Source organism: Rhinolophus sinicus, linkage group LG09, assembly GCF_036562045.2.
Source record: "Rhinolophus sinicus isolate RSC01 linkage group LG09, ASM3656204v1, whole genome shotgun sequence".
Taxonomy (NCBI): domain Eukaryota; kingdom Metazoa; phylum Chordata; class Mammalia; order Chiroptera; family Rhinolophidae; genus Rhinolophus; species Rhinolophus sinicus.
In genome coordinates, this window is record NC_133758.1 from 84390031 (window position 1) to 84416818 (window position 26788).

The window sequence follows — 26788 nt, forward strand, 5'->3', positions numbered from 1 at the left end:
TACTTATGAACATGGTAGTTCTCTAAAGTATATTTTAATTTAGTTGAATTCCTCAAGTGAATTGTCTCTAAGGTTTTCTTAAAGCCAATTACAAAAGCATTACTTATAAAATGACAGCAGTTTTGTTATAAAATTAAAAATAAGTAGTGCACTGACAAATGATAGTTTCAAGTCACAGAAAAATGCACAAAGATAAAACTCAGTTATGATAATTGATTTTTCTAAAAATAAAAAAAAACAAAACTGAAAATCTACGTAGGTTTGAATTTGACAACATAAAATACTGGGACAATTACAACTATGGAAAACTGAAACACTTTTTAAAAAACTCTATAAACTGTACATTTCAAATATGTGGGATATGTACAACATTAGGTATAAATAACAATTCCAGTTAGAATGAAAACTATAGTGAAATACACCAGTGAAAGCAAGGGTCTAAACTAATGAAGAAGGCTAAAACTTAAATTGCTTATTTAGCTAAGTTCTTAAAATTTAAGAAATAAAATAATTTTTGAATTCTTATCTGTTGAATAGAAACAAGAAACTAACTTGACTTTAAAAACTGATAAATAGAAAGAATGAAAAGGAGAACATCTGGTGAAAATAACGATGGCATAGAAACAGTGCTAATGTTGGAGAAAGATTCCTTTAAACTCTAAGGATAAAGAAAATGAGAAAAAATATTCAGGTACAGAAAAACATTTTAATAGCCAGTGGGCAAAAAGAAAGACTAAAGGCATTTTGGAGAAATAATACTTTTTAAAGCACATTTCTTCCTATTGTGTATAAGATATTTTTTGTCAGTTTGGAACCTCACCTTTTTCCATATTTGAGAAGATAGGTAATTTAAAATGAAGTAGAGCTAACAGTTTGCTACAATATCTTTAATAAAAACAGCAGAAAAACATTTTCATAAGTTGTTTTGATTTTCACTATAAACAGTCACAAATTCATGGCCTATAAGAATATTTGCCAAAATGAAATATACTGAAGACTACTGAACCTATATGTAAAGTCTGTAAAAAGAATAAACTCATTAGGTTCTTAGAATGTTTTAACCTTCTTAATGAGTCCTATTGACAATAACTGTTGTTCTAAGAAAACAGTAACCATCTATTTATTGAACCTTATTTCTCCTAATGTTCCTGTTTCTTTGTTGGAACAAAGTGTGTTACTGTTTAAAAGGTTCTGAGCTGTTCTTCAATTATCTGAGTGAATCTACAGAATAAAGCAAATATTTACCTTATGCCTGCAACTTAAAAAACACACAATTCATGCATGCCTTACCTAAGAGAAGGAGGTATATTTTGCACTGAAAGACCCCAACGGTGCTGCTGACGGGCTCCATGAAAGCATCCTGTCCCATGCATACAGTGCCCTGTTTGTAGTGACAACTTGGTTCATGGACCAGCAGCTGCTGGTTTATTTGCTAGGGAAATTAGCAGTGAGGTAACAGACCCTATCCTGCCTCTTGCTTCTGTGATTTGAATACAGAATGAATGTGTATACAAAGGACACACCGGGAGTGGGAACACCTGTTATATGTTCTGCAAGAACACAGGCTTATGACTTTCAGAACAGCTTCTTAGCAATTATCAGTAATTGTCAGCATATTTCATGAATTATTCTTAGTTACTAATAATCACATGAAGGAAAACATCCTTTTGGTGACTTTACTGAGAAACAGTACACTTTCCTAAGGAGAGCATGTTGTGAAATTTCCTGAAAAACAAAAGCTGTTTTCCTATCATGCAAAACTATGGCATTATTTTGAAATTTAAAAAAAAATTTTCTGTGAAAGTTGAGGTAGTGCATATATCTGCTAAACAGTTATAAATCATCATGAAGTCATTACGTAGCATGTGAAAGTTCTACCAAAGAATCAGAACACAGCCCCTGAGTATCTTTAAAAATGTGTTTTTCTGTGTAGCATTTCCTCTTACAAATGTCTGCCATGATTTTATTGAATCTATGGATTCATGTTATTTTAAAAAGCAAATCACAGGTGGTTTCCAAGTGACACTGAATCATGGGCTGGCATAGTTACAATGAAAAGCCTATCCCAACAGATAATACCGTGTTTCCCCGAAAATAAGACTTAAGTGGACCATCAGTTCTAATGTGTTTTTTTGGAGCAAAAATTAATGTAAGACCTGGTCTTATTTTACTATAATACCGGGTCTTATATTATATGATATGATATGATATAAGACCCGGTCCTATATTAATTTTTGCTCCAAAAGACGCATTAGAGCTGATTGCCTGGCTGGGTCTTATTTTCAGGGAAATACAGTATCTGAGGCTGCATTTTCACAGCTGACGCACAGAGGAAGTGAACCAATGGCCCGGAGCTCTTGCCTCTACTGTGGTGTCTGGGCCACAGCTTTTCAGTTTGCTTGCTTTCTTCATTGCCATGGCAGCAGGCATTTTGAACACTTCTGCTTAATTTACTATGTTACAGGTTAACCCCCATTTCATTTCATTTACTGCAAGGCTCTAGTCCAACCCTACCACTATATAAAATAAAAAGTGTATAACCAAATCTGCATTCAATCAGGCAAAATTCCTTGCATTAATCATTTTTGACAATACATTCTCACTGAAGAAGTACAATGATAAGGGAAGGAAGAATATTCCTTTAGTGTAATTAAAGGTAAAAAAAGGATTGGTAGTTATTTTGGAATCCAAGTTTGGAAACACTTTCTGTATTAAAGCTCCCAACTCTTCCAGAAGTACCTCTATAGGCAAAGAAAGTGAGTGACTGCTGGAAACCTGAGCCCTCTTCAGAGATTTCTCCATGCTTCAGAAAAATGGCAAGAGTTTCCCCCCAGGTAATTACTATACCACAACTTTCTCTGTGCTATCTCTAAATCGTATTTATGTCTATTGCAGCACTTATCTCATTAACCTCAATTACTCTTACTGCGTGTTTATTTTCCCTCTGGGCTTCTAGAAAACAGGCACAGCTCTTATTCATTTATGAATCCTTAGCACCCAGCATAGTGCTTCACTAGTATTTTTGTTAAGTTCCGCGGCCCCCCCCCCCCCCCAGAAATAAACCCCAAATGCTGCTTGGACCATGTCTTCTGATTCTCAATTCATGCTTAAGAATTGCATGTAAATTTTAATATTGGATTGGATAAAATTCAATTTGGAAAGTAATATAGAAGTTCTATAGATTCCACATGGACTCCCTTGACATCTTTGAAATCAATATTAATCTCCAATTGCCTTTATTAAATAAGCTCTTTCCAGTTTCAAACCCAATGCTGGCTCATGATGAAGTTTTTCGGGTCCTGTGCAAAATGACAGAAAGAAAATGTAGTTTTTCCTAATTTTAAATTTACTCAATTAAAGGAGTGATTTTTATTGAGTGTTTTATGTTTTTTTGGTGTTACATTTAAAAATAACCTCTTTTCTGACATAGGTGATAACAGATGCTATATAAATAAATTATGAATAAATAATTGGTAAGTAGATAAGTAATGTTACCAATAAATAAATAATTGGTAAATAAATGACAAAATGAATCATAGTTGTGAGCTTGTGACGTCATGGCACACATTAAAAAATAATACCGGTATGGCACATCTTGGTAAAGAGCTACCTGGCATAACCATGACAAAGCGCCCTCTAGTGGCAGGTGGTAGGCATAAAATCTTACCTGCCGGAGTAATTTCTGAATTCAGGATGTTTACATAGGAAGCCTTACAGGTAATGTTAAAATATAACCCCAACTTTTGTAAATTTTTACATGATTGTTAAAAATAGTTTAAAGCGTTTTATCATTGTAAGAAATTTTTCACTGTCAGTATCTCATATTTTGCCTGTAACCCTCTGGAGAGCCTGTTCTACCCTACTTTTCAGGGGCCTGTTTATTGATCTTAGTTATATTTGCATTTACAATGGAAAAGCTGGTGAATCTAAAGCAATCTATGTCCATAGTGATTAAATTTCAAGCAATGCAAGGAGCTACTGGGAGTAGTGTGTGTGATGGTGGTTAGGAGGGAGGTACAGGGTTTTTTGTCACTTTTCAAGTCACACTTTAGTTTACTGTCTAGTTTTTATAAATTGTAAGTAAATCTGGTCTTGCTTTATAAAGCAGTCTGCTACATGCATTCCAAACATCCACATTTTTTATTTACTTGTAGCATATGAGTATTTTGCAATAGCAGAAACAATTGGGAAGAAGAGGTGGTGAAATGCAAAGTGAACGTGTAACAATGGAGACTAAGAACTGGAGAAAGAGAACACTGTCTTCTGTTGCAATTGGATAGATTCTAGGAAAGATTACAATTTACAAGGAAGAGCTGGCTGCTAGAGGAAGCCATTGCAACCGTGTCTGCCTGTGCTGGTGTTCACTTCTATATAGTTATGTCTACAATGCTGCCTCCCGAAGCCTAGATCTACTGATATGGATGCCAAATGACTATGCAGCAATGTCTTCCTTCCTGGGTCCCTATTCAGGTCACTGTTTTATCTTCAGAAAGTGCTCTGTTTTCTGCTGCTGGTTGCTCAGGAAGTGTAGTTACATCATCTTGGAGCAATCACATCTTTCCACTGCTTTGATATTTATAGGATGATTAAAGCTGTATCTTCTTAATCAAACCAGGATCTCAGCTTTTCTTTAAGCTTCCAGAGGCTCCTCCTGTTTAGGCTGTCAGAAATATGCCCTGTCTTCTTACTTTACTGCTAATGCTACTGCCCCGAATCAGATCAACTTAACTTGGCCCTGATGTTCCAATCTGTAAAAATGGGGCCAACACTCCTTTATAAAATGACTAACATCTGGTAAGCTTTTATCAAGATTTGCTGGCAGGCCATCCATACTTTCCGCTACTTTGCTCTTGCCTTCAGGCAAATCTGAAAGTCCTAAATAAGTCTTATACTACATGTATTTTTGAAAAATGGAAATGAAATAACATGTTTCACCTTCTTAAAAAGTGCTCTTTAAGGCTGTTTTTTTTTCTTTTCTTTTTGGCAGTTAAAAATGCATCATGTATGGCTCAATTACTTTCTATAGTGTGGGGGTACACTGATTAGAAAATATGGTTTATTTAGACAATAGCACTGATTTACATGTTTTCAATATTAGTTATAGCCTTTGAACTTTTAGAAGGTAGAGTTGTACATTTCTTTTTGGTTTATATGAAATAAACTAAAATGTACAGTATTGGAGTAAAATAAATTTTTAATGCTTTCTTGCCTTTTCTGGGTCAAGTAGAGAAAAATACTAATTTCCCCAAATTTGGCTGATAGAAAAAACAAAAACCACTGAATTAAAAAAAATTTTTTTGTTGTTTTTTGTTTTTAAAAGAGTATAGTTTATTAGAGGCAGGAGAAGAGGTTGCAGCTCCCAAGCGGGAGCGGGTCCTGAATGGGGGTGCCCAGTGACTGAGGCAAAAGCCTTTTTTTTTTTTTTTTTTTTAAGATTTTATTGGGGAAGGAGAACAGGACTTTATTGGGGAACAGTGTGTACTTTTTCAGGATTTTTTTTTCCAAGTCAAGTTGTTGTCCTTTCAATCTTAGTTGTGGAGGGTGCTGTTCAGCTTCAAGTTGTTGTCCTTTCAGTCTTAGTTGTGGAGGGCGCAACTCAGCTCCACGTCCAGTTGCCGTTGCCGTTGCTAGTTGCAGGGGGCACAGCCCACCATCCCTTGTGGGAGTCGAACCCGCAACCTTGTGGTAGAGAGGATGCACTTCAACCAACTGAGCCATCCGGGAGGCAGCTCAGCTCAAGGTGCCATGTTCAATCTTTAGTTGCAGGGGGCAGAGCCCACCATCCCTTGCGGGACTCGAGGAATTGAACTGGCAACCTTGTGGTTGAGAGACCACTGGCACATGTGGGAATCGAAACCAGCAGCCTTCTGAGTTAGGAACATGGAGCTCCAACCGCCTGAGCCACCAGGCCGACCCCCCAATTTTTTTTTTTATTTGGATCTGGGTTCTAGTCCTTGATCAAGCTCTAATAAAATGTGTAGTCTCAAAACCTTAGGTGGGTGAATTTTCTCATTTCATAGATGGATTTGAAATGTGAGAGCTGGCTGCCTATAAGAATCACTGAAGATTTTAAACAGAGAACCCAAAACAGAACAATAAGAACAATGGTACACTCTTCAGGTGAATCTAAATGGTCAGGCTTAAGAACTATTGGATTTGGATCACCCCTAATATATACTTTTCAACTAAATTGTAAACTTCTTGAGGACCACAACTATTTTATTAATCTACAGTGCTTAGTATGGTGTTGCCTTGTGCCCCCAAATGAACAAATGTTTACTGAATTGGGTTTCAGTTTAAATGCTAATATGACTGGCAGTTTCTGTTTCTTTTGAGGCCTTTAGAAATTTCTAGTTTTTAAAGATTTTCACACACTAAGAACTGTGTGGTAATTAAGATTAGACCATGTGAAAAACAAACTAAACTAGGATTGTCCTAAAGTGATTGGAATTTCTTTATGGGGTTAGCAATAACAGAATCAGAGAAACATATAGGTAAACACAATTTCAAAAGGATTTTTTAAGCACAATGATAGAAGTATGTACAGGGTTGTTCCATTGGAGCAGAGAACTGGGCAGAATCATGACTGTAATACCTCATAATTCTAACGTGCTTTACAGTTTATAAATTACATTCACTTAACTCATCTCCTTTATTCTTACGAAATCCTACATCAAATATTACAACCTTGTCTGTAAAAATTAGTAAGACAAGACTCTGAGAGGTCAGATAACAGAATTTGAGAGTAACTATATTCATATCCCCCACTGTCAGTCATTTCCAAACCATCTTTATTATTTTTGCCATAATTGATTACCACTCATACTATTGTTTACCTATTTTTCATTAGTGTTTATCTAATATTTTTACCTAATATTTTTCATTAGTGTGGTACATTAGTGTGGTACATTTTTTCAGTTGTCTAAAGACATATTTTTGAAATCATGGGTCTGTTTTTTATTCCCTAATAAACATTAAAAGTAAATTTTAAAAAAATCGTTGGTACCATGCTCCAGGACTCACTTTCAAAACCATACATAAAACCTTTACTGAAAACATCTGGATAACCAGACCTATAGTTTCTACATGCACATCTGCAGCAACGTTAGGCAAATTACTTAATTTCTGCATACTACATTTTCCTCATTTTAAAAACAGAGATAATAGTTACCAACTCCATAGGATGCTTGTGTGGATAAATCAGATAATACATGTAAAGCTATTAGCCGACTTCTTGGCATGTAGAAAGCTTTCAATAAATGCTAGGTATTATTGTTAGCTCTGGGTCGCTTTTTTCCTGGTATTCTCATAATTGGGAAGTTTTTTTTTTTTGCTTTCTTAAACCCCAAATGATTTCCCTATTTTCCCAATTTAACCAAACTGCTAAAAGTTGAAAAGAGGACTTTAAAGTGACTTGTGTACTTATTATTGTTATATTTTCACTCTTGACTGGCCTTAGATTACGCAGGTAGTAAAATGGCAAGTGGGGTTAAATTTTTTAGTTGTACGGCCTCTTGCAGTGGATGCCAAGATTGAGCAGTAACTCCTAAGTCTGGCCAGCCGCCTATTGAAGCTGGACCACACCTTTCCTCTCCAAGCCCAGCGCCACCTAAGCGCTCAGGTAACCTCTTGGAGAGCGCCTTCCACTGAGTTCCTGCTCGTTGGCGTCAGGCTCACGTTCTCCGACCCCGCCCTTCTAGACCAGGTGGGATTTCCTCCATCGCACTCCTAGGGGGTATCATGTCAGTCTGGTTTATATACTGTCTTCTCAGTGTTTGTTCCTGTCGCTCAATGCTTGGTCACCTACGAGTTAGGTTTTCGCCTTGCCGAAGCAGAGCTGCCGAGCGCAAATATCTTTGTAAAGACCGGCGGTCGCCGGGGTTGTGCAGATGATTTGCAGGCTTAATTGAAGCGCCGGCTGTTTTGCTTCCTGGGAAATGTAGTACCTGGACTGTCCTCTCTCCTCCCTAGCGGAAGCCGGCGACAGGCGGAACACTACAGTTCCCAGCATGCCCAGGGAAAGGAAAGGCCGGCAGCTTCACGTGATCATTCACTATGGCTTCCCTGTGTCGGGGCCAGCTGTACGGTGGTTTGGTGTGATTTGTGAGTTCTTTGCGGCAGGGTACCCCTGTCACGATTTCGACATGCAAAAAATCAAATCTCTTATGACCCGACAGGTAAGTCGCGGGGGCTGAAGTAAAGGCCTCATTCATCTCCAGTGGGTGTGGAGCCAAGATGTTCTGTCCCTGGGCCGCGGCGGGAGGAGACCTAATTTATAGGTGGTGGCAGGTGTCTAGGTACTGGGAAGACAGTGCACTGCACACCCTGAAACACTCACCTGAGCCATCCAGCTCAGAACCAGCCTCGAGCGGGTAGCAGTGTCCTAGCGACATTCCTTTAGACGACGTCGATAAGGGAATCAGAGCTTTGTCTCTCCTATATGCCACCTTTCGACTGACAGCCCCACCTGCCTTGCAGGGTTTCCTTAGCCAAGCTGTCTGTCGTCTTTGAGCAGGTGGCCTGGTTAGGGAGGTGAGGTCTTTGCAATAGAGATGATTCAATGACAGAATTGGTGGCTAGCTTTATGATTTTTGGCCGGTCCCCAAACTTGGCTGCTTAAGTTTCTGAAAATGAAAATAATTTTGTTGTTGTTGTTAATTCTCATAGTTATGAGAGTCATCATAAGCAAATGTATGTGAAAATTCTTTGTGAAATGCTACTTTTTATCATTGTCATGGCAAAATAATAGCCTCATTTTTTCCATAATGATAATTCATGAATAAACACTGGCTATTTTCTATCCCATCTTATAAATATTAGGGACTTCCTAATAATGCCTCAGCTTCCTTCAAGCAAGATGTTGGAGAAATTTCCCTTTGTGTACTTAATGATCATGACTTGGTTTTAGATATCTTTATTGATTTAAACTGTAATGTTTCACTAGAACTGGCCATTCTTATATCTGAACAGGTTACAAATAGATTTCTGGTGAACAATACATGAGTCCTCCATGATTGTTTTACCCCTGTCAAATAATATTGTTAATGTCATGAACATAGAATTAAAAAGTTCTGTGAATAAGAAAAGATTTAAGTAAGCAGGTAGTAACATTTGGTAATCCTTCACGTTTGTTGAGTACTGGTGTTATGCTTCATAACATTTCTTACTTGAGAATGAGTTCAGGTCCTGCTCCATCCTATAGTAGCTGTGTGACCTTGAGCAAGTCATCTAACTTTTTGAGCATCTGTTACCACGTCTTCAAAATAGCAATAATAACATACCTCATGGCGTTAGCCCAGGGGGTGAAATTTATGATATGATGCAGGTAAACATGTAAATAAAGGAGCAAACACAGCTCCTGGGCCTTATCTTCCAAGGAAGTGCTTGATCACAGAGATCATCTCAGTGGCTGCATTGATGGTAGGAAAGCAGGACAGCTGGAAGCAGACTGTTGCAGTAATTTAAACAATAGTGATTTCAGACTGACTTTGGTATCTGTTTGATTTTTAAAACAACATGAACTTTTATACGTTATACCACTAATACTCCTGAACTGCCTTTGGAATGCTGAATTTGGACTTCTGTGCATCAGCTAAGATTGGTGCTCTCTCATGTTGCTTGCCGTGCAAAGCAGTGTAGTCAGCATCGTAGTCATTGTACAACAACTTTGGTTGGTTTATTGTTTTTTAACCAAATTTTGTGATCAGTGGGAGAGAAAAAAAATACAAATGTCTAGGTACCAGTGATAATTAGTTTATGTCTCCTAAATGTAGTGAAGTTGTTCTGATAATGGTAACTGCAGCCTCAGTCAGCTGCTTATTGGATATGAGCAGGTGAAATTTGTGCTTAGTTGGGGTGGGAAAAAAAGCGCTAGAGAATACATATGAAAAGCCACAACTATACTATGTAAAAAGTGAGGTAAAATTAGGACTTTTATATAGATTTTTAAAGTCACCCTAATTATGTTTGTTTAAAGCTTGGTTTCCACATATTTGATCATTATGAATTCACAGTTCCTGAACTTATGAGGTATGAAAGTAGAGTGCTACCTAGAGTTACATTGGGGATTTTATTTAGTGCTGTTTACTATTGGGTTCTATGTAGTAGTAGTACAAATAAATACACACAACGCTGTTTCTTTGTGTGTGTGTGTGTATGTGTGTGTGTATCGCCATAGAATATGCTAATATATTGTTAATATAGAGAGATGTATAATCAAGGCCTATGAAACTTAGGTTTTTTTGGACCTTGATTTGGAATAGAGTGGGAGAGCAGGCTTTGTTAGCTCTATGTATACAAGACCTGCTCTTCTGCTTTCTCCATTATGCTGGCCTCTGTTCTTTCAGTTCATTCAACAAATGTTTATTGAGCACTACGTGCCAGGCACTATTGTAAGTTTGGAGGAATCCCGCAGTGAACAAAACAGACAAGTGCTAAGGCAAACATGGGGATAACTGCTTTGGAGGGAAAGAGATTAGAGAGTCCTGGGAGGTGTTGGCAATTTGGGCCATTTCTATTTTGGATAGGGTCCTCTGGAAGGCCTCCCTGAGAAGGTGTCGTTTGAGTAAAAACCTGAAGGAAGTGAACCATGTGTATGTCTGGGAAGGAGCATTGCAGGAGGGAGGAAAAGCAAATGCAGAGCCCTTGAGGCAGGAGCACGTTTGAGGAACAGCCAGAGGCTGGTGTGGGTGGAGTGAAGGGAGTGAGGAGGTGAGGTGGGAGAGCTGAGAGCAGGAATCCAGAATACACAGACCTTCATCATGACCTGATCCCCTACACTTTTCTCCTCACTCAGACCAAGGCCATGCTTCTATTTTGATTGAAATAACAAGCAGAGAAGTAATGTAATTTTACATATACTTTAGCAAGATTTCTGGCCTATGTTTTAAGAATACAGGCATACCTCATTTTATTGGGTTTTGCTTTATTGCACAGATGTGTTTTTTACAAAGCGAAGGCCAGGCTCTCCACCAGCAAAAGATAACGACTTGCTTTATTGTGATACTTGCTTTATTGCCATGGTCTGGAGCCGAACCCACACTATCTCTGCGGTCTGCCTAGGGATTGAAGAGGGAAAAAGAGCAAAAACCAGGGAGGCCAGTAGGGATGTTACTGCAGTAATCCAAGTGAGAGAGGGTGTGGCCATAACCAGAGTGCGAGTGGTGCGAGATTGTGGCTATATTGTAAATGTAGAGTGGACAGGTTTCTTGAGAAACTGGATTTGGGTTGTGAGAGGAAGAGAAGCATCAGGTTTGACTCCAAATGGTTTGGCCCCAGCAATTGGAAGAATGGAGTTGCCATTTAATGAAGTGGGTAAGGCTGAGGGAGGGATGGATTGAGGGAAGGGAGAAGGTTTTTAGACTTGTTCACTTGAAAGCCTCTTATATGCTTAAGTGGAGAGAGTTGGCTAAAAGAGTCTGAATTCCTGAGGAGAAATCCAGGGTATAGATAAAAATTTGGGAGTTACGAGCATGTAGAGGGTATGTAAACTGGCTAAGATCATCAACGGAATGAGTGTAGATAATAACAAGAGTCCACAGTTGGAGCTTTTGAGAATTCAGTGTTACAAGGTCGGGGGGAAGGGTGGAGCTAGCAGGGCAGATTTTGAAGGAGCAGCCAGTGAGGTAAGAAATCTGCAGCGTCCCGAAGAGTGTCTGTCCTGTAACAGATGCTCAATAAATATTTGTTGGATGAATGTTGCATTAAGAGGACAGCCAAGTAGAGCGGTCCTGGAGGCCAAGTAAAGAATTTAAAAGAGGGGGGAGCTGGGTTAAATGCTGCAAATGGGCCATGGAAGGTGAAAATGAGAATGAGCCTAAGAAGTGAGCAGCGTGGAGGTTAGTGGTGCTTCCACAGCAGTACTTTTTGTGAACTGGTCAGAGGAAAGCCTATTAGAGTGGGTTCAAGAAACTGAGGACTGAGTATACAAACAGTCTGTTGCTGAGTTTTGCTAAAAAGGGAGGGAAACAAATCATCTCACATGCTCCTTTTGATCATTGGGATGTAAGGAGCTGGTCTCATAAATGGAAATTGAGGATTCATATGGACATAACAGAAGTAGTCTGAAGTGTTAGTCTGATTTGAGCGAAGAAATAAAGTGCAGAGGCAGGTGTTAATTTATGCTTAATTTTGTATAAATTTAAATTATCAAAACCAAATGATTAATGGTTAATGATTAATCATTAATGGTTAATGATTACAGTGAAAGTTTCAAGTTAATAAATGCAGAGTACTAGTTATAACCATGACTTCCTGCTTTAAGCGGTGAAGATAAAAATGATGACTTCATATTGATTAGCAGAAATTTATAAAATTGCAAATCAAACAGTTCGACATCTATAATCCTAAAATGCAGGTGAGTGTCAGATGTTGTGCTTTGAGAAACTTATGTAATTTTTCGCTTCTGTTTTGATAAGATAAAAGAAAAGTATTTGTCTGTGATAATAGCATGTATAATAGAATAGTGGTTAACACTTAAAGAATTCTTGTAGCAGACACTGTGTTTGGCCTTTCACATGCGTCATCGCCTTTACTCCTTATATACCATCATTAGAATAAAATGACAGGTAGGTTATGTGACTTATTCCAGACCGCAGAGCCCGTTCCTTGGATCACTGTACTCCCGCTTCCTAACATGCGCATAGGGTTTCCAGTTTTTATTATTTTTATTTTGTACATTTGGTGGAAAGTTGCCATGTATTAATGGCCAGTTATTGTGTATGGTGACTAATTTGGAGGTAAGGCCTTTTTCTAGATACTGGTATATGAGTATATCACTTGTTTACATTTCAGGCACTGGTTTCTTTACTGAGTAGCTCTGGGCAAAGGGAAAATTACATGTGATGTATTCCCCCAGGATTTCTGTTCGATGGGCTAAACAAATCTATCCTTTTTACAATGTTAGTTTAAAAGGCATGGCAATTATATTTTTAAAAAGGTACTTTAAGGGCTGTTGTGATTGTGAGTCAAATGAGGAAGTGATACTCCTGTGCATGTGTATGTATGTATGTATGTACATGTCTGTAATGTATGTAGAAGTTTAGTTCTCTAAGCCAACCTTGCCTTCTCTACCACTTTTGATCCTTTGCTTTCGTGTTGACCTTCGGTGAGAAATTGGGACGAGGAAGAACACACACACAGGAGTAGTTACATACTTTTATTTCCTCACTCGTTGTAAGACAGTAAACCTCATTATGCTTCTCTTATTCCACCAGACTTCCCTGGAAACTTCATTTTAAAGGCAATTGCGTGTTCCCATGGGAACAGTATTCTAATTAGTTGGAGATTGGACCATGACCAAGGACTTCTGCTGAAAAATTTTCTAATGTATTTGGTGTTTACTCTGTTCCTGGAACTTTGCTAGTGGCAAATAACACTTGGTTTCTCCCTTCCCTTGGGACTTCCGGTCTAGGAGAGACAGAGACATTTACTATTTAAAACTTTCCCGCTGTGGTGGAAGTGTTGTGTTGGAAAATGTCTTGGTGGGTTTCTAAAACATTAGTGGTTATGAGTCACCTGGGTTGCTTGTTAAAGTGCAGTTCCTGGTTCTAATCCAGATTTACCTATTCATTACATCCGTGGTGGGGCCCAGCAATCTTGTTTAAAGAATTCTCCAGGTGAGGTTGATGGAGGCGATCCGTGGACAATACTGAGAAATAGTGTGTTCTTTGAAGCACGGGGATTTAGAAAGACTGCATAAAGGAGTCCATTCTGAAAGGAGGGTATTGGCTTCTTTAGAGGGTGGTGTGAGGGGAGAGAGGGAGAGAGAGAGAACACTGGGTGGAGTATTCTGAGGGTAATGGAAGACTTGGGGGTGATGCAGAGTACCTTGTCATAAAAATTGTAGATCTGACTGGTAGTATTTTATAATAGGGAAGATATGATAACACCTCTAAAATTTAAAAATGAGGAAGTTCAGCTCTAAGCCTCAAGTATTCAAAGTGTACCATATATTTTGATTACTAAGGGCACCAAAGGACCAATATAGGGCACCTACAGGATGCAAACTTGACTGTAGCATAAATTTCTCCTCAAATTCATGTACCAGCTAATTTTGCTTACAGACTAATATTACAGGGACTTTAGGTGTCTGCTGTGAATAGCCTATTTTTAAAAAGAGGCTTTTAAAGAAACATTTAAATTGCTAACTTCTTTTTGTTTTGATAACTTTCCCTGGCACAAATGAGACTTTCAGAATCTCTCAGTTGATGTGACTATAGAAAGTACCGGGTACCAAAGAGGTAAAGAACTTGTAGGAAGCAGTGAGATGTGAGATTCAAGTCTCAATTATGCAGTATAAATTGGGTGCATTGGTGAGAAATAACCAGGTAAAATCAAGGAATTCCTTACATATTAATTAAGCAATGAGTATTATTTAGAAATCTTTGATTTGCTCAGTTGAATCATAATACTTGGACGTTTTTACCAGGTGAATTTGGTAATGATTAATAGATTAAGGGCTTTCATAGAATGCTTTTTGTCACTCAAGTTTCTTTTCTTTTGGTTATTTTTAAATCGTGGTTAAGTTAGACTTCAACCATTAGTTATGAAGGTGCCATATGATACTTTTATTTTAAGTACGTCTTTACTTGGTTTAATACTAGTATTGAATGACAGGTTTTCAACGTATGTTCTGTATATTTTAAAGCAGGAAAATTTCTATTTTTAAAATGGTGATTTCTATTTTAGTAGGTTCTGTCATATTATGGTTCTGCAGCAAAATTAAAGTTCTTTCTATTTTTTGTTTTTTGTTTTTAAGGGTCTGAAAAGCCCTCCTGAGAGCCTCAGTGACCTTGGTGCCATTGAGAGTCTCCGCGTCCCCGGAAAGGTATTGATCTACATGTGTGAGCCACACTTTTCACTTCCTTAAGAAAATAGTATTGTCTTTGGATAATCATTGATTCACAGAAGCTTTTCCTTTCCACAGGCAAATGGCTGTTATGATAAGCAGGGTAAATTTGTATAGTACAGTAGGTTTGGGGCTTGTTTTTGCTTTCATTATTCATTGGGATGCAGTATAATTCATTATAGTTAAGCAGAAAACGTGAAATTGATAAATTTAGAGTTTATTATTGTATCAACTTCTTAGCCTGAAAGCAGTTATATAGATGAAATGTATTGACTTATCTGCTGTGATTTGGAGAAATCAAATCAAATACTTTTATACTGTAAGGCATTTTATACTCTGAGGCAAAAATCATAGTTAATTTTGTTTTTGTTACGGAGCAGAGATTTTTGAATAAGTAGCTAAAGCATAACTTACGCTAAATTGTAGATATCTTAGATTTTAATCCTCTGATATTCATGTGAATTTAGTTTACAAATTTAATAGGTGTTGTTTGAAAGCTAGCTGGCTTCCCCTCAGGAGAATTATTAACCATTGTTAAATAAGAAATTCCTGCTGGTTCTCACTGGGTCCTGTGCCGCTGGAGCTGCCTCTGTGAATAGCAGCTCCATTGTAGATCAAAGCCTGTACTTCTGAATATCTGCTTTTGTGATTTTTCATTTTGAGGATCAGGTTCGAAACTACTGTTTGTTTTCTGTGGCTGGCATCTTAATACATAGGGCTTGTTTCTCTTGATCAGCAGTCGTGAAGCCTCTTGTCACAGGTCAGTGTCAGCTGCTTAAGAGGATAATTTCTTTGAGGTGCTTTACCTCCTAAGTGAATTTTGTATTCACTGCTTAGCCTTCATTTTAGGTCAGACCCAAACATATCCTCCAAATATAACATTCTAGCCAACGCTTTTGCAGGAAATGGCTCAGACAAAAGCCTTTTTAAGAGGCATTTTGAATAGTTTTATATAATGTTATAAAAGATTATTGAATGTGATAAAATTGGGAACTAAGAGATAACCGTAAATCCTAATTGACAAATAATTCTCTTTATTTCTTTGATTTAAGAAAAAAAGCTTATCGTGCCTTATGAACATGACTTGAATTAGATTGCATTTGATGTTTCAGAGCCAATGTAAAATTGATGAGTGAGCCTCTTTAAAGAAATACATGAATGTATTGCCTAAGACCTTTCTCTTGTCTTTAAACCATGAGTCGTGATGGTTTTCCAGTAGTGGTTGGCTGTAAATTTATGATGATCTCATTACATGGTGTTCTCACTGAGTCCCCACCTTAGCTCCGTCAGTGACCAGTGGTGTGTACTTTTCAGATGAGTGACTCCAGGTAGAGAGACACGTCTGGGACTACAAGGTCAGCAAATGTAAATGGGAAGGTGAAGGTTAAGCCTGGGCTGCGTCTAAAATAGCTACAAATTAGAATAAGTTATGCTTTCACTGCTTATTTAGTGAGTTGACACATTAAGAAGCTAAGTTAGCTAAATTGTGAAAGTTAAAAGTAAAATCAGTATTAATGCTCTAAGCCTAAATTTAGCCTTACAGTAAGAAAGCCTTATAAGCTTCTTGTGCCTGTTTGTTTTCCCCTGTAAATCACTAGTGCTGCAGGGTGAGCCGAGTTGCTCCTCCTACGCTGGGTGGTTTTGAGAACTTCAGAGTTGCTGGGTCCAGAAAGTGGCAAAGCTCCAGACTAAGTTTGCTATGGGCGCAGTTTGCTGTCAGTCCTGAAATTAAGAGTTAAGAGGACTCATGTGAGAAATTTCGTACACAGCATAGTGTAGGGGGGCGGGGGGAAAATCTCTCCCCTTTCCTCTTGGTCTTCTAGCTGGTCCAATTATCAAATTGACGTGAGACAGATCAATGGGAGAAAACAACCAAATTTATTATGTGTGTGCACACGAGGTTCTGTAAGAATATGGGACCAGGGGACAAATTGGGTAGTTGAGGCTCACATGGCATCTTGAGCTGAGCAGAAAGGGGAGTAGTGGTTTGAGACTTCAAAGGGCAGGGAGGCAGTTCACCTAGAGATGGAAAAGCAGATGTTTGGTAAATAGGTGTTTGGTCGTTTTTAACAATGGGACACAGAGAGGACTTTGGGCCTTGCTAGCTTCTTCCTTGTCTGTCACATACTAATTCATAGTAAACTAAGTCATATATAATGATAGCTCCCTTCCTTAAACAGGTCCTCTATCTAAATTCTTTTCGGCAGTTAGGGGGAAGAGCAAAGTTTCTGAGTCTTTCATTTCTTAAAAATAACCAGCTTAAAATAATCAGTTTCCAAAGGAGACATATTTTAGGGTGGCAAATTCTGCTCCCCCTCAATAGCTTGGTATATCTTGAATGCTGAGTATTTTTCACAACTTAGATATTACCCTATAGTTAGGTCATATTATATTTATTTTTATTTTTAAACTTTTTATTAGATTCCCTGAACTTATGCATCTTATAACTAGAAGTTCGTACTCTCTGCCCAACATCTCCTCATTTCCACCAGCCACCATTCAGGTCTTTGTTTCCATGAGTTGCTTTTTCAGATTCCACATATAAATGAGATCATACAGTATTTGTCTTTTTCTGTCTGACTTATTTTACTTAGTATAATGCACTCGGGTTCATTCATGTTGTTGCAAATGGCAGGATTTTCTTCTATCTCATGGCTAAATAATATCCATTGTGTGTGTATGTGTGTGTGCAAATTTTTTTTTAAATCCATTCATTAATCGACTGACACTGAAAATGGGGGTGTAGATATCTCTTCAAGATCCTGTTTTATTTCCTTTGGATAAATACTTAGAAATGGCATTGCTGGATTATATGGTAGTTCTATTTTTAATTTTTTGAGGGACCTCCATGCTGTTTCCATACCTGCTGTGCTGGTTTACATCACCACCAAGTGCTCAAGGGTTCCCTTTTCTCCACACCCCAGCCAGGGCTTGTTATCGCTTGTCTTTTTGAAAGTAGCCATTCTAGCAGGTGTATGAGGTGTGAGACCAGAAGGTAGTATTAACCTTGACTGTGGTGTTTTTTGTTGTTTTTTTTTTGTAATTTTTTTCTGTTTGGTACCTGTTTCTGCTTATATTTTCTGTTCACAATCTATATTTTTTATTAAAGGAAAAGGTTATTTTGAAATAATCATTTCAAATTAATCTTTTGTATTTTGTTGAAGTACTGTTTAACAATTTGAAAAATTTAAATAAAGATCATATTTTTGAAGCCATTAAAGTTCAGGTCATCAAGAACTAGCTGCAACATTAATTTTAAAGCAATTATATAAAAAGAAATCATTTAAAATATGTATCATCACTAATCATCAGAGAAATGCAAATAAAAACCACAGAGATAACACCTCACACCTGTTCTAGTGGGTTTTATCAAAAAGACAAGAGGTAACAAATGTTGGGGAGGAGGTGGAGAAAAGGGAGCCCTTATACACTGTTGGTGGGAATGTAAATTGGTGCAGCCGTTATGGAAAACAGTATGGAGATTCCTCCCAAATTAAAATTATAACTACCATATAATCTAGCAATTTTACTTCTAGGTATTTATCTGAAGAAAACGAAAACCCTAACTCAAAGAAGTATATTCACACCTATGTTCTTTGCAGCATTTCCAGTTGCTAACATATGGAAATAACCTAAGTGTCTATCGATGGATGAATGGATTTTAAAAATGTGGTATATATACACAATGGAATATTATTTAGTCATAAAAAAGAATAAAATCTTGCCATTTGCAGCAACACAGATGGACCTCAAAGGTATGATGCTTAGTGAAATAAGTCAGGCAGAGAAAGACAAATAGTATATGATCTCACTTGTGCATGGAATATAAAAACAACAATAAAACCCCAAAAACCAAAGCTCAAAAATACAGAGAGCAAATTGGTGGTTATCAGAGGTGAGGGGTGGGGGGCTGAAATGGGAAATGGGTAACGGGAGTGAAAAGGTCCAAACTGCCAGTTATAAGATAAGTAAGTCATGGGGATGTAATGTACAGCATGGCACCTACCGTGTTTCCCCGAAAATAAGACCTAGTCGGACCATCAGCTCTAATGCATCTTTTGGAGCAAAAATTAATAATAATTTTAGTAAAATAATACCGGGTCTTATATAATATAATGTAAGATTGGGTCTTACATTAATTTTTGCTCCAAAAGACACATTAGAGCTGATGGTCTGGCTAGGTCTTATTTTCTGGGAAATATGGTATACAAATTATGAGTGGGAAGAAACCTTAGAAATCATCTGGTTTTCTTGTAGACAAGATGACACGGTATCCCATTTTAAGAGATATGAGTCAAATAACCCATATATTGAAAATTTGGAATTTTGGTAGAGAAAAATAATATAGAAAAGTAAAAAAGAAAATTAGGATTCCATATAAAACTTGCTATAGGGAAGGAAAGTTTGTGACAGATTTCAAAAATCTTAGCTTATATAGGTCAGAGCCAAGGTCGGTGGTGACGAAATTTGCTGCACATTAGAATTGCCAGTACCCAGGCCATACCCCATTCTAATTAAATCACAGTGTGTGGGATGGAGCCAGGTCTGTAGTGTTTAGAGATCCCCAGGTTATTTGAATGTAGAGCCACAATTTTTGTGGGGAAAAGTAGACTGAAGAGTTAGTGATGACCTAAAATTTTATTCCTGGGAAATAGATTCTGTTATAGTTCAAATTAAGAAGATTTTTCATGCAGAGGTAAGGGTATAAGAAATTAATCTAGGTAGTATTTACAGACTAAATTTGTTAACCATTTAAAGAAATTTACACTTTTTGAAATATGTGAAAGGTTTTTACTTAATCAACTACAAGAATTATGAACAAAATTTATTATAGTATATAATAATAGCAATAGCCACATGTTTAGTAGTTACAGAACTTACAAGAACTGTGTTTGAGTATTCATTAAATCTTGATTAAAAACATAAAATATCAGTATTCATAACCTTTTAACTCTACATCTATCTTTAAACACTTTCTATAGTGGTTGTGTAGCATATAGTTACTTATTTCAAGAAAGTACTCATTAATATTGTTTAATGAATTTTTATTGAAATACTGCCTCCTGATATTATTCTTTAAAGATAAAGTTTCTTTTTAAAGCCTTGATTTTATTAACTTATAAATACAAATAGGACTGGGCTATATTTACTATTATATGATTGGTTTAGCTATGCCTTTGATTTTTTTTCATTAAAGAAAAATATTGGGGAAAAGGGACAAAAGAAATGTCTTGGCATTCAAAACTGGAAACTATGTTTTTATAAATATAAGAAAGTGTTTTTGTCGACTTAATTCATTCTACAAGTATTTATTAGTATTTGCCTACTCTGTAGCATTTCTACTTTATAACATTCTGGGAATTTGGGCAGAATGAAAGCATTTAAAATACTTCTGTGAACCAAGATAAATGGATTTGACTTTACTTCTTAGCATCTATGAAAAGAATCCTAAAAACATACATTAATTACAGAGCTTTGTTTTCAGAATTTTACCACAATATGAATAAAGTGTGATGGTGTCACCCACGCAAAAAGGGTTGTGGGGAGCGAGGAGGGCGGCGCAGGGTTAAGAAAAGACAGGAGCCATGAATAGAGTTTAAGTGGGGCCCAGGGACCTGCTGCCTCAAGGACGGGGCTGGGGTGCCTAACTTTTATTGGTTAGGTGTGGATAAAGCTTGTCAATCTCAAGATCTGTGAATCCTATTCGTCACAATAGGAAACTGAGTCAAGCCAATCACCCTTGCCTGCAGGCAGCATAACCTTAAGTCTCAGGATGTATGTATTTCCCCAAAGGACAAAACCTTTATACATATGAATAGATGGAGAGCACACCATTGAATCTCCTCCTGTGCAGGTCTTAGGAAGGAATGCAGCCACAGAGGCAGAGCCTCTCCTTAGCCAGAGGAAGGTGGGGGGCTGTGCCCATCTCTACGAACCCTGTGGGTTCTCCTGTTGGTCCCCACTCGGCTGTGCCTGGCTTGAGTTGTCCGCCCCGCCCCCACCCCCGTGGGGAATTTATTCGTCATTGGCTGACCAGCCATCTTTTTGGGACCAAACGGAGACATAAGGTGCAAACACAAAGGTGAAGCAAGGTCCCTGAAAGGATCTGTCTCACAGACTCTCCTTTCTTTAGGGGCAGGTACAAGGGGACAGACGGCTAGGCTGCTGCGTGGCCACATGATGGAATAAGAGCTATTAGGTTGGTGCACAAGTAATTGCGATTTTTGCAATTATTTTTAACTTTTTAAACCGCAATTACTTGTGCACCAATCTAATAGGTTCTAATAATGACTTTAAATATTCAACTTATTAATGGGAAGTCATTTTAATTGCTTTCTGACTCAGTTTCCTCATCTGTGAAAAGATGTGATTAGGCTAGATGATTTTTAAGTGCCCTTTTAGCTCTATTTTATCTTTTCTATATTGAAATATTTGTAGGAGAGATAGGATATAAAACATATATTCAAAAAAATATACTGAACAGTTCTGTAGGAGATGAGTAAGCATATTGGTATCTGTATTAAACAGAATAGTATTGAAGTTTATGACTAGGAGACTTTTTTGGTTTTAGTAATTGGGATAAAAACTTTAGGATTATGTATCATTAAAAAAGGCGAAGAGTGTCTGTAACTATGGATCTGCAAAATCATTTAGTTTTTCGTAGTCACTCATGACTACCAATAAATACTTCTAATTATGATTATAATCATAATTATCAAATTGTAATTGTGATTATAATTATAATTGTGATTATAATTATAATTATCAGCTGTGTTGTTTTTAACCATTAATGAAATTACGCTTCTCTTGGCTTCAGATGCTTTGAGATAGCCTTTTTTTTATAGCAAATCATAAAAGATCATTCATGCAGTGCATTGGGCAGTCATGTATTGAGCTATAGTTACTAAGTTTTGAAGATGCAAAGAGGTATAAGATTGTTCCTATCTCAACCTATGTGGGAGTGACAAGCAGAAATAGGTAATTGCAGAGTAGTGTAAGTACAATAGAGGACTGTGTAAACCTAGGCACAGCGGGAGCACAGCTAGGGGAGGAGGAGGAGGAGGTAGAAGTGAGTGCAGGGTCTTCTAGAGTTGGCGATTCATTTGTTTTAGAAGGATAACTAGTGTACAGGTAGATTTTTTGAGTGAAAAGACCGGATACCAGGATACTGATTAAGAAGAAGATAAGAACATGAAATTTAGGAAAGGGAAAAGGGTCAAATTTTTGAGAGATATTTTAAAAGCAGAATTTAGGACTGAGGATTTTATTGGATGTCAAAGGTGAAAGAATTGCAAGACTGGTTTTTAGACACTGGGATTGACGGTGCTGTGATGTTTCTTTTCTCAGAATTAAATGGTATTTCTTTTTGAGAGAGAGGTTCTGATAAGATGTTTGAATCCTAAAAGGAAAACAAAATTAAGATGGACACAGTGGATTTTTCTCTCTGTACGTCAATGTGGGATGTGTCTTTTCTTTAGCATTAACTTCCAAATGGACAGGCACGTGCCAGACAACATGATGGTGTTCACTGAAGCTGAGAAATTTTTAATGACAGCTTTTAAAAAATGTATTTGATGTCTCTAAAGCTATTATCTTTAATGTTTTCCTTTTCATAGAAATAAATTTAGGAAAATACTTGTTAAAATATAATTATGGAATGAGAGAAGTAACTAAAAAAATATTTGGCAGAGTATCAAATATGAAATTTTCACTTTCTGATTTTGTGTTTTTAGTACATGTTAACTCAGTACAATTCTATGAATAAAATCAGTTTTTATTTATGATCTGTTTCTTTGAAACCAAATTTGTGTATATTTGGAATGCTACTATTGTATAGAAATTTATTAAAATTAATTATTTTATCACATACGTGTGTTATAAAGCTGGAATAAAATGCCACTTTTGTAATCTTTTATAAAAATTCATAAATCACTTTGCTGAAACTTTTAAAAACTGTAACCTCACCAGTATTCCACTAGATGGCACTGAAAGCCTGAAGAAAAACAGCATAAGCTTTAAAAGCTATTTAAAACACACAAACAAACTGATGAACCGGCTGTTTTGATGGATTATGATTGTCGTTCTAGTGGGATTTTAAGAAAATTTGCCAAATCCCCACGTAATCAGACATCTGGCAATTCATTACAAACTTATATGGTATATGTATGGCTGTAGGGGATCTGTGATCTTGAGTCCTTAATTTCATTTGGAAACAGAAAACCTATTTTTGTTCAGTGATTTATTATTTTTATAATGCTGATTGAATATTGAAAACTTCATGTTTCTGTTCTTCCTTTTAGCTCTGCATAGATTTTGGTAGCTAAACTTTTTTTGCTCTTAATTAGAGCTCTAATGTGATGTTAACTTTTATAAGACTATGATTTCCATCTTTAGAATTTATTATAACAGAACAGATTTTTTTTGTGTTGACTGATGAAGAAATGCAAACATTAAAAAAAAAAAAGCTTCTGATAAGATTTATTTTGGTAAACCCAGATTCATATTATACAAATGTAAAATTTCTTCCTTTTCTCCCCTACTCCCTCCAAACACAATTCATTCTTCCATTCAGGTGTGTAATCTGAACTGTGGTCTAATAAGCTAAGCACAGAAATGTAAGTTGGTTTGCATTTCATATTTGATTCCATACATTTTCTGTGGGATTTTGAAACCTGACCTGTGAAATGAAGATTTTTGCATTCATCTTTTTGTTTGCATAAAAAGCTACTGAAGATTATAAGTTTCCAAGCTGTTCTGTGGGTTTAAAAATTAGGTTAAATTACTTTTCAAAATTAAAGAGAGCATTGTGTTTAATAATGGTAAGGAGAAGTGTTAAGTTGTCATAGCTAACTTTTTACATTTATAGAAGTGAATAGAATTGAAAGTCCTGAACTTGGGTTGGTGTTTTTAATAGTGTGGTATTTTGTATAATTTCAAAGAAGTGGTTAAATGCAAAATTGGTAGTCTTTTTTTTTTCCCCCACTCCTAAACTTGAATACATTCCCTTAAGATATAAGCTCTTAAGTGGGAAATTGCTTTGTGAAGTTATAGCCTAGTTTCTTAGAAATCATAAATATCCTGGAAACGTTTTGTATAACACCTTACACTCGAGGGCTCCAATTGTCTTATAGACTTGAGTCCTCAGTTCTCATAAAACCTTTTGTTGAGAGGAAAAAAGGCTTGGTTAGAATCAAAGATGTTGACTTAAATTTCTGATTGTTTTCCTTCATTTTTCATAAAGTTACATTTATGATGTGCATTTTTATATGTATGTTCATGTGGCTTTATCTCAGAGATGATCAAAATAGAAAAATAGGCTAGGTAGTATTATATGCAACCTTATAGTGTGTTGTGACTGCTGTAAAAGACAGTCTCTGCAATGTTGAATAACTTCCTTGTTGTCCACCACTTTCCTAAAATAATCCTGCTTGGTTTATTATGTTAAGAAAATATTGTATATTTATGCTTTTTTGATATAGCACCTGTCACAGTGTTAAAGATATTGTATTTTTAGTAAAGGAAAAATATGGTTCTAGCGTATATAAAAACATATTAGATTAAAAAAATCTCAATTGTTGCATTTTATTGCCTCTTGGTGTACATGCACGCTCTCCCCCATGACATTTTTCTACCCTGCAGGAAGCTACTCTCTGTTGCTTAACCTGTTGTATGCTTTCCCACCATGATATTTTTACTCATTCTTTATCTTATATTTGTAACCTTATTCCCCCAGTTTCTCAAATTTGAAATTTACCTGTTCTCATATTCTGTAAATGCCACCTCTTCTCTCAGATGTGAACTCACTGTGGTTGATTCCCTTTGTTTTGTCTGTATCTCCCTTAAGTTCTGCCTTACATTGTTATTGTTTATTCATCTGATATCCTGATTACTTTAGCAACTAGTTGAGGGAAAAGCTATATTTTACTTATCTTTCTTTCTGTATGACCTACTGTGGAGAATTTTTACATTCTGGGAATTGAAAAAAATTGTTAAATTGAAATATATGACTTGACTGGGAAAGGTAAGGTTATAGAGCTTTGAAGGTAGGCAGGTTACTTCCTATTGATGGTATGGGAGAGAGATTTGATTTGTACTTTGCCAAAGGAACTTTTGGTTTTAGCCCCTTTGTAATTTATTACTTCAATTGTAGTTTTTCTCCAGCTTTAATTCTGGGCTGACATTGATGTACTTTTTGTTTTAGGTGTAGTTGACTACCATTAGCAGGCAATTTGTGGCACAGTTGATGGTCTGTATTTGTTGACAAATTGCTTTTGGATTTTCAAGTTTTACAGAGCAGTTATACTACTACTAATGATACTATGTATTTTTTCAGTTACTATGTGACATAAAATTTACTATAAAAATAAAATCCTTGAAAATTTTTAGTCATATTTAGTAAGACTGAAGTATTTTATTCCCAACTTAGCGTAAGTATCTAATAGTATTGTAACTTTAAAAATATAGTCACATATTTTAATATGGTATAAGGAGTTTCATTTGTTTTTCTATTTCCCTGATTTTGCATTTTAAACATTTTTGTAGGAAATCTTTTGTTAATTTTATGTAAAATTTTACCTCATACATACATATTGGTTTGCAAATTTGTTTCTGTTTTAGTTAAAGAATTATGCATTTTTGTAAGTTTCCAGTCCTACTAACCAGTTTATATAATGGCAAAATTAGGGAGTAATTGTGTTAAGAATATGCAATCTAGATGTCTCTGTTAATTTTTTCTAGTTTGCATGCACAAAAGATCCCTAAAATCATCTAACATTTATTTTTATTTCTACTTAGAAGAGATAAACCTTTTATTCAGAGTTTGTGGAAAAATTTCACTATCAGAACAAGAACATGTTGTGTTTCCTTTGTTTTTCTTATATTCCTTTTAAAAAAAAGAATGTAATTCACTGTGTAATTAATTTTAGTTTGATGAGTGATTATCTATAGTGTGCCTTGGCACTGCAGAGCATAATGATGGAGAATAAGAAGAAATCTCAGCAAACAGCAATGAAGCATTTAGGAATGATTAGGAGAAACAGTCTTAGAGCCTCCTCGTGCAGTGGGATTAGAAGGTGATCGGGATTCTAAGCAGAATGAAGTTTGTCTGAAGGAGTTCAGATTTATGCTTTCACACAGCAGCTATTAATACTAAGTTGTTTGAAAGAGGAGGATATTTTATAGGAATATAGTGTTGGGCATTTGATTTGGATTGAATCCTACTTTGTGTGCTCTTTCTTTTTCCGCCTTTGTTGGTGTTATTCCTCCTCTCCTATTCCAGTTTACTTAGAGTGTCAAGTGTTACATGTCAGTTCTTTGAAATTATATGGGTTTGTCTGTTCTCTGTGATATAATTGCTTAGTTCTCTAGGAAGGAATGGCATTTGACCTTTTAGATACATATACAGATTGTACTCTTTTTACAGATTCATCACATTTGTGAAATGTACGTTTGTGAGATATTTATAAATGAAATGGTGTTTTCCCTTTGGCATTCTTATAACTTTGGATATTTGTTTCAGTGTCATTTTGAGAGTGCGTATACATGTGTACGTGCGCGCGCGTGTGTGACCGTCTGTCCATCCGTCCGTCCATGTGTCCTTTATGGGTGAGGAAAGCTAGGCAGGGAGAGACTAAGTAAGTTGCCCAAGGTTAATAGCAGAGTTGCAACTAAAACCTAAGTGTCTTTACCTTTAGATCAATTGGTTAGTAAGTATATGGAGAATCTCTGTGGAGGTTCGCATTTATATATTTAAGATGAAAGTGGTCATTCATTGCAGTGTATTTGAATTTTTGGCTTAGCTCCATACCTGATGGTTTTCAATCTTAGCAGTTTTCATAATCTTCATTTTTTTTTTTTGAATGGTGCCAAGTACATTTATTGCTAGTGGCCGTGGAATTCCTAGGGAGGCAACATTGCCATATCCTCATTTGGGTTTTATTC

At 36.5% G+C, this 26788-nt stretch overlaps 2 protein-coding genes across 3 annotated transcripts in view; one reads left to right on the forward strand and one right to left on the reverse strand.

The window, feature by feature from the left end:
• The window catches only part of HEPACAM2 (HEPACAM family member 2), a 36663-nt gene extending 35197 nt beyond the window's left edge, over nucleotides 1-1466 (reverse strand). For both annotated transcript variants that reach the window (XM_019729709.2, XM_074340731.1), the window contains exon 1: nucleotides 1291-1466. In XM_019729709.2, the coding sequence (XP_019585268.2) occupies nucleotides 1291-1369 (79 nt within the window). In that variant the 5' untranslated portion in view covers nucleotides 1370-1466. The remainder of the gene's footprint in view (nucleotides 1-1290) is intronic.
• Nucleotides 1467-8018: 6552 nt separating this feature from the next.
• VPS50 (VPS50 subunit of EARP/GARPII complex) overlaps nucleotides 8019-26788 on the forward strand; it is a 115671-nt gene continuing 96901 nt past the window's right edge. Inside the window, exons 1-2 of the mRNA XM_019729711.2 lie at nucleotides 8019-8177; nucleotides 14759-14827. Coding sequence (XP_019585270.2) covers nucleotides 8145-8177; nucleotides 14759-14827 — 102 coding nt within the window. The 5' untranslated portion in view covers nucleotides 8019-8144. The remainder of the gene's footprint in view (nucleotides 8178-14758; nucleotides 14828-26788) is intronic.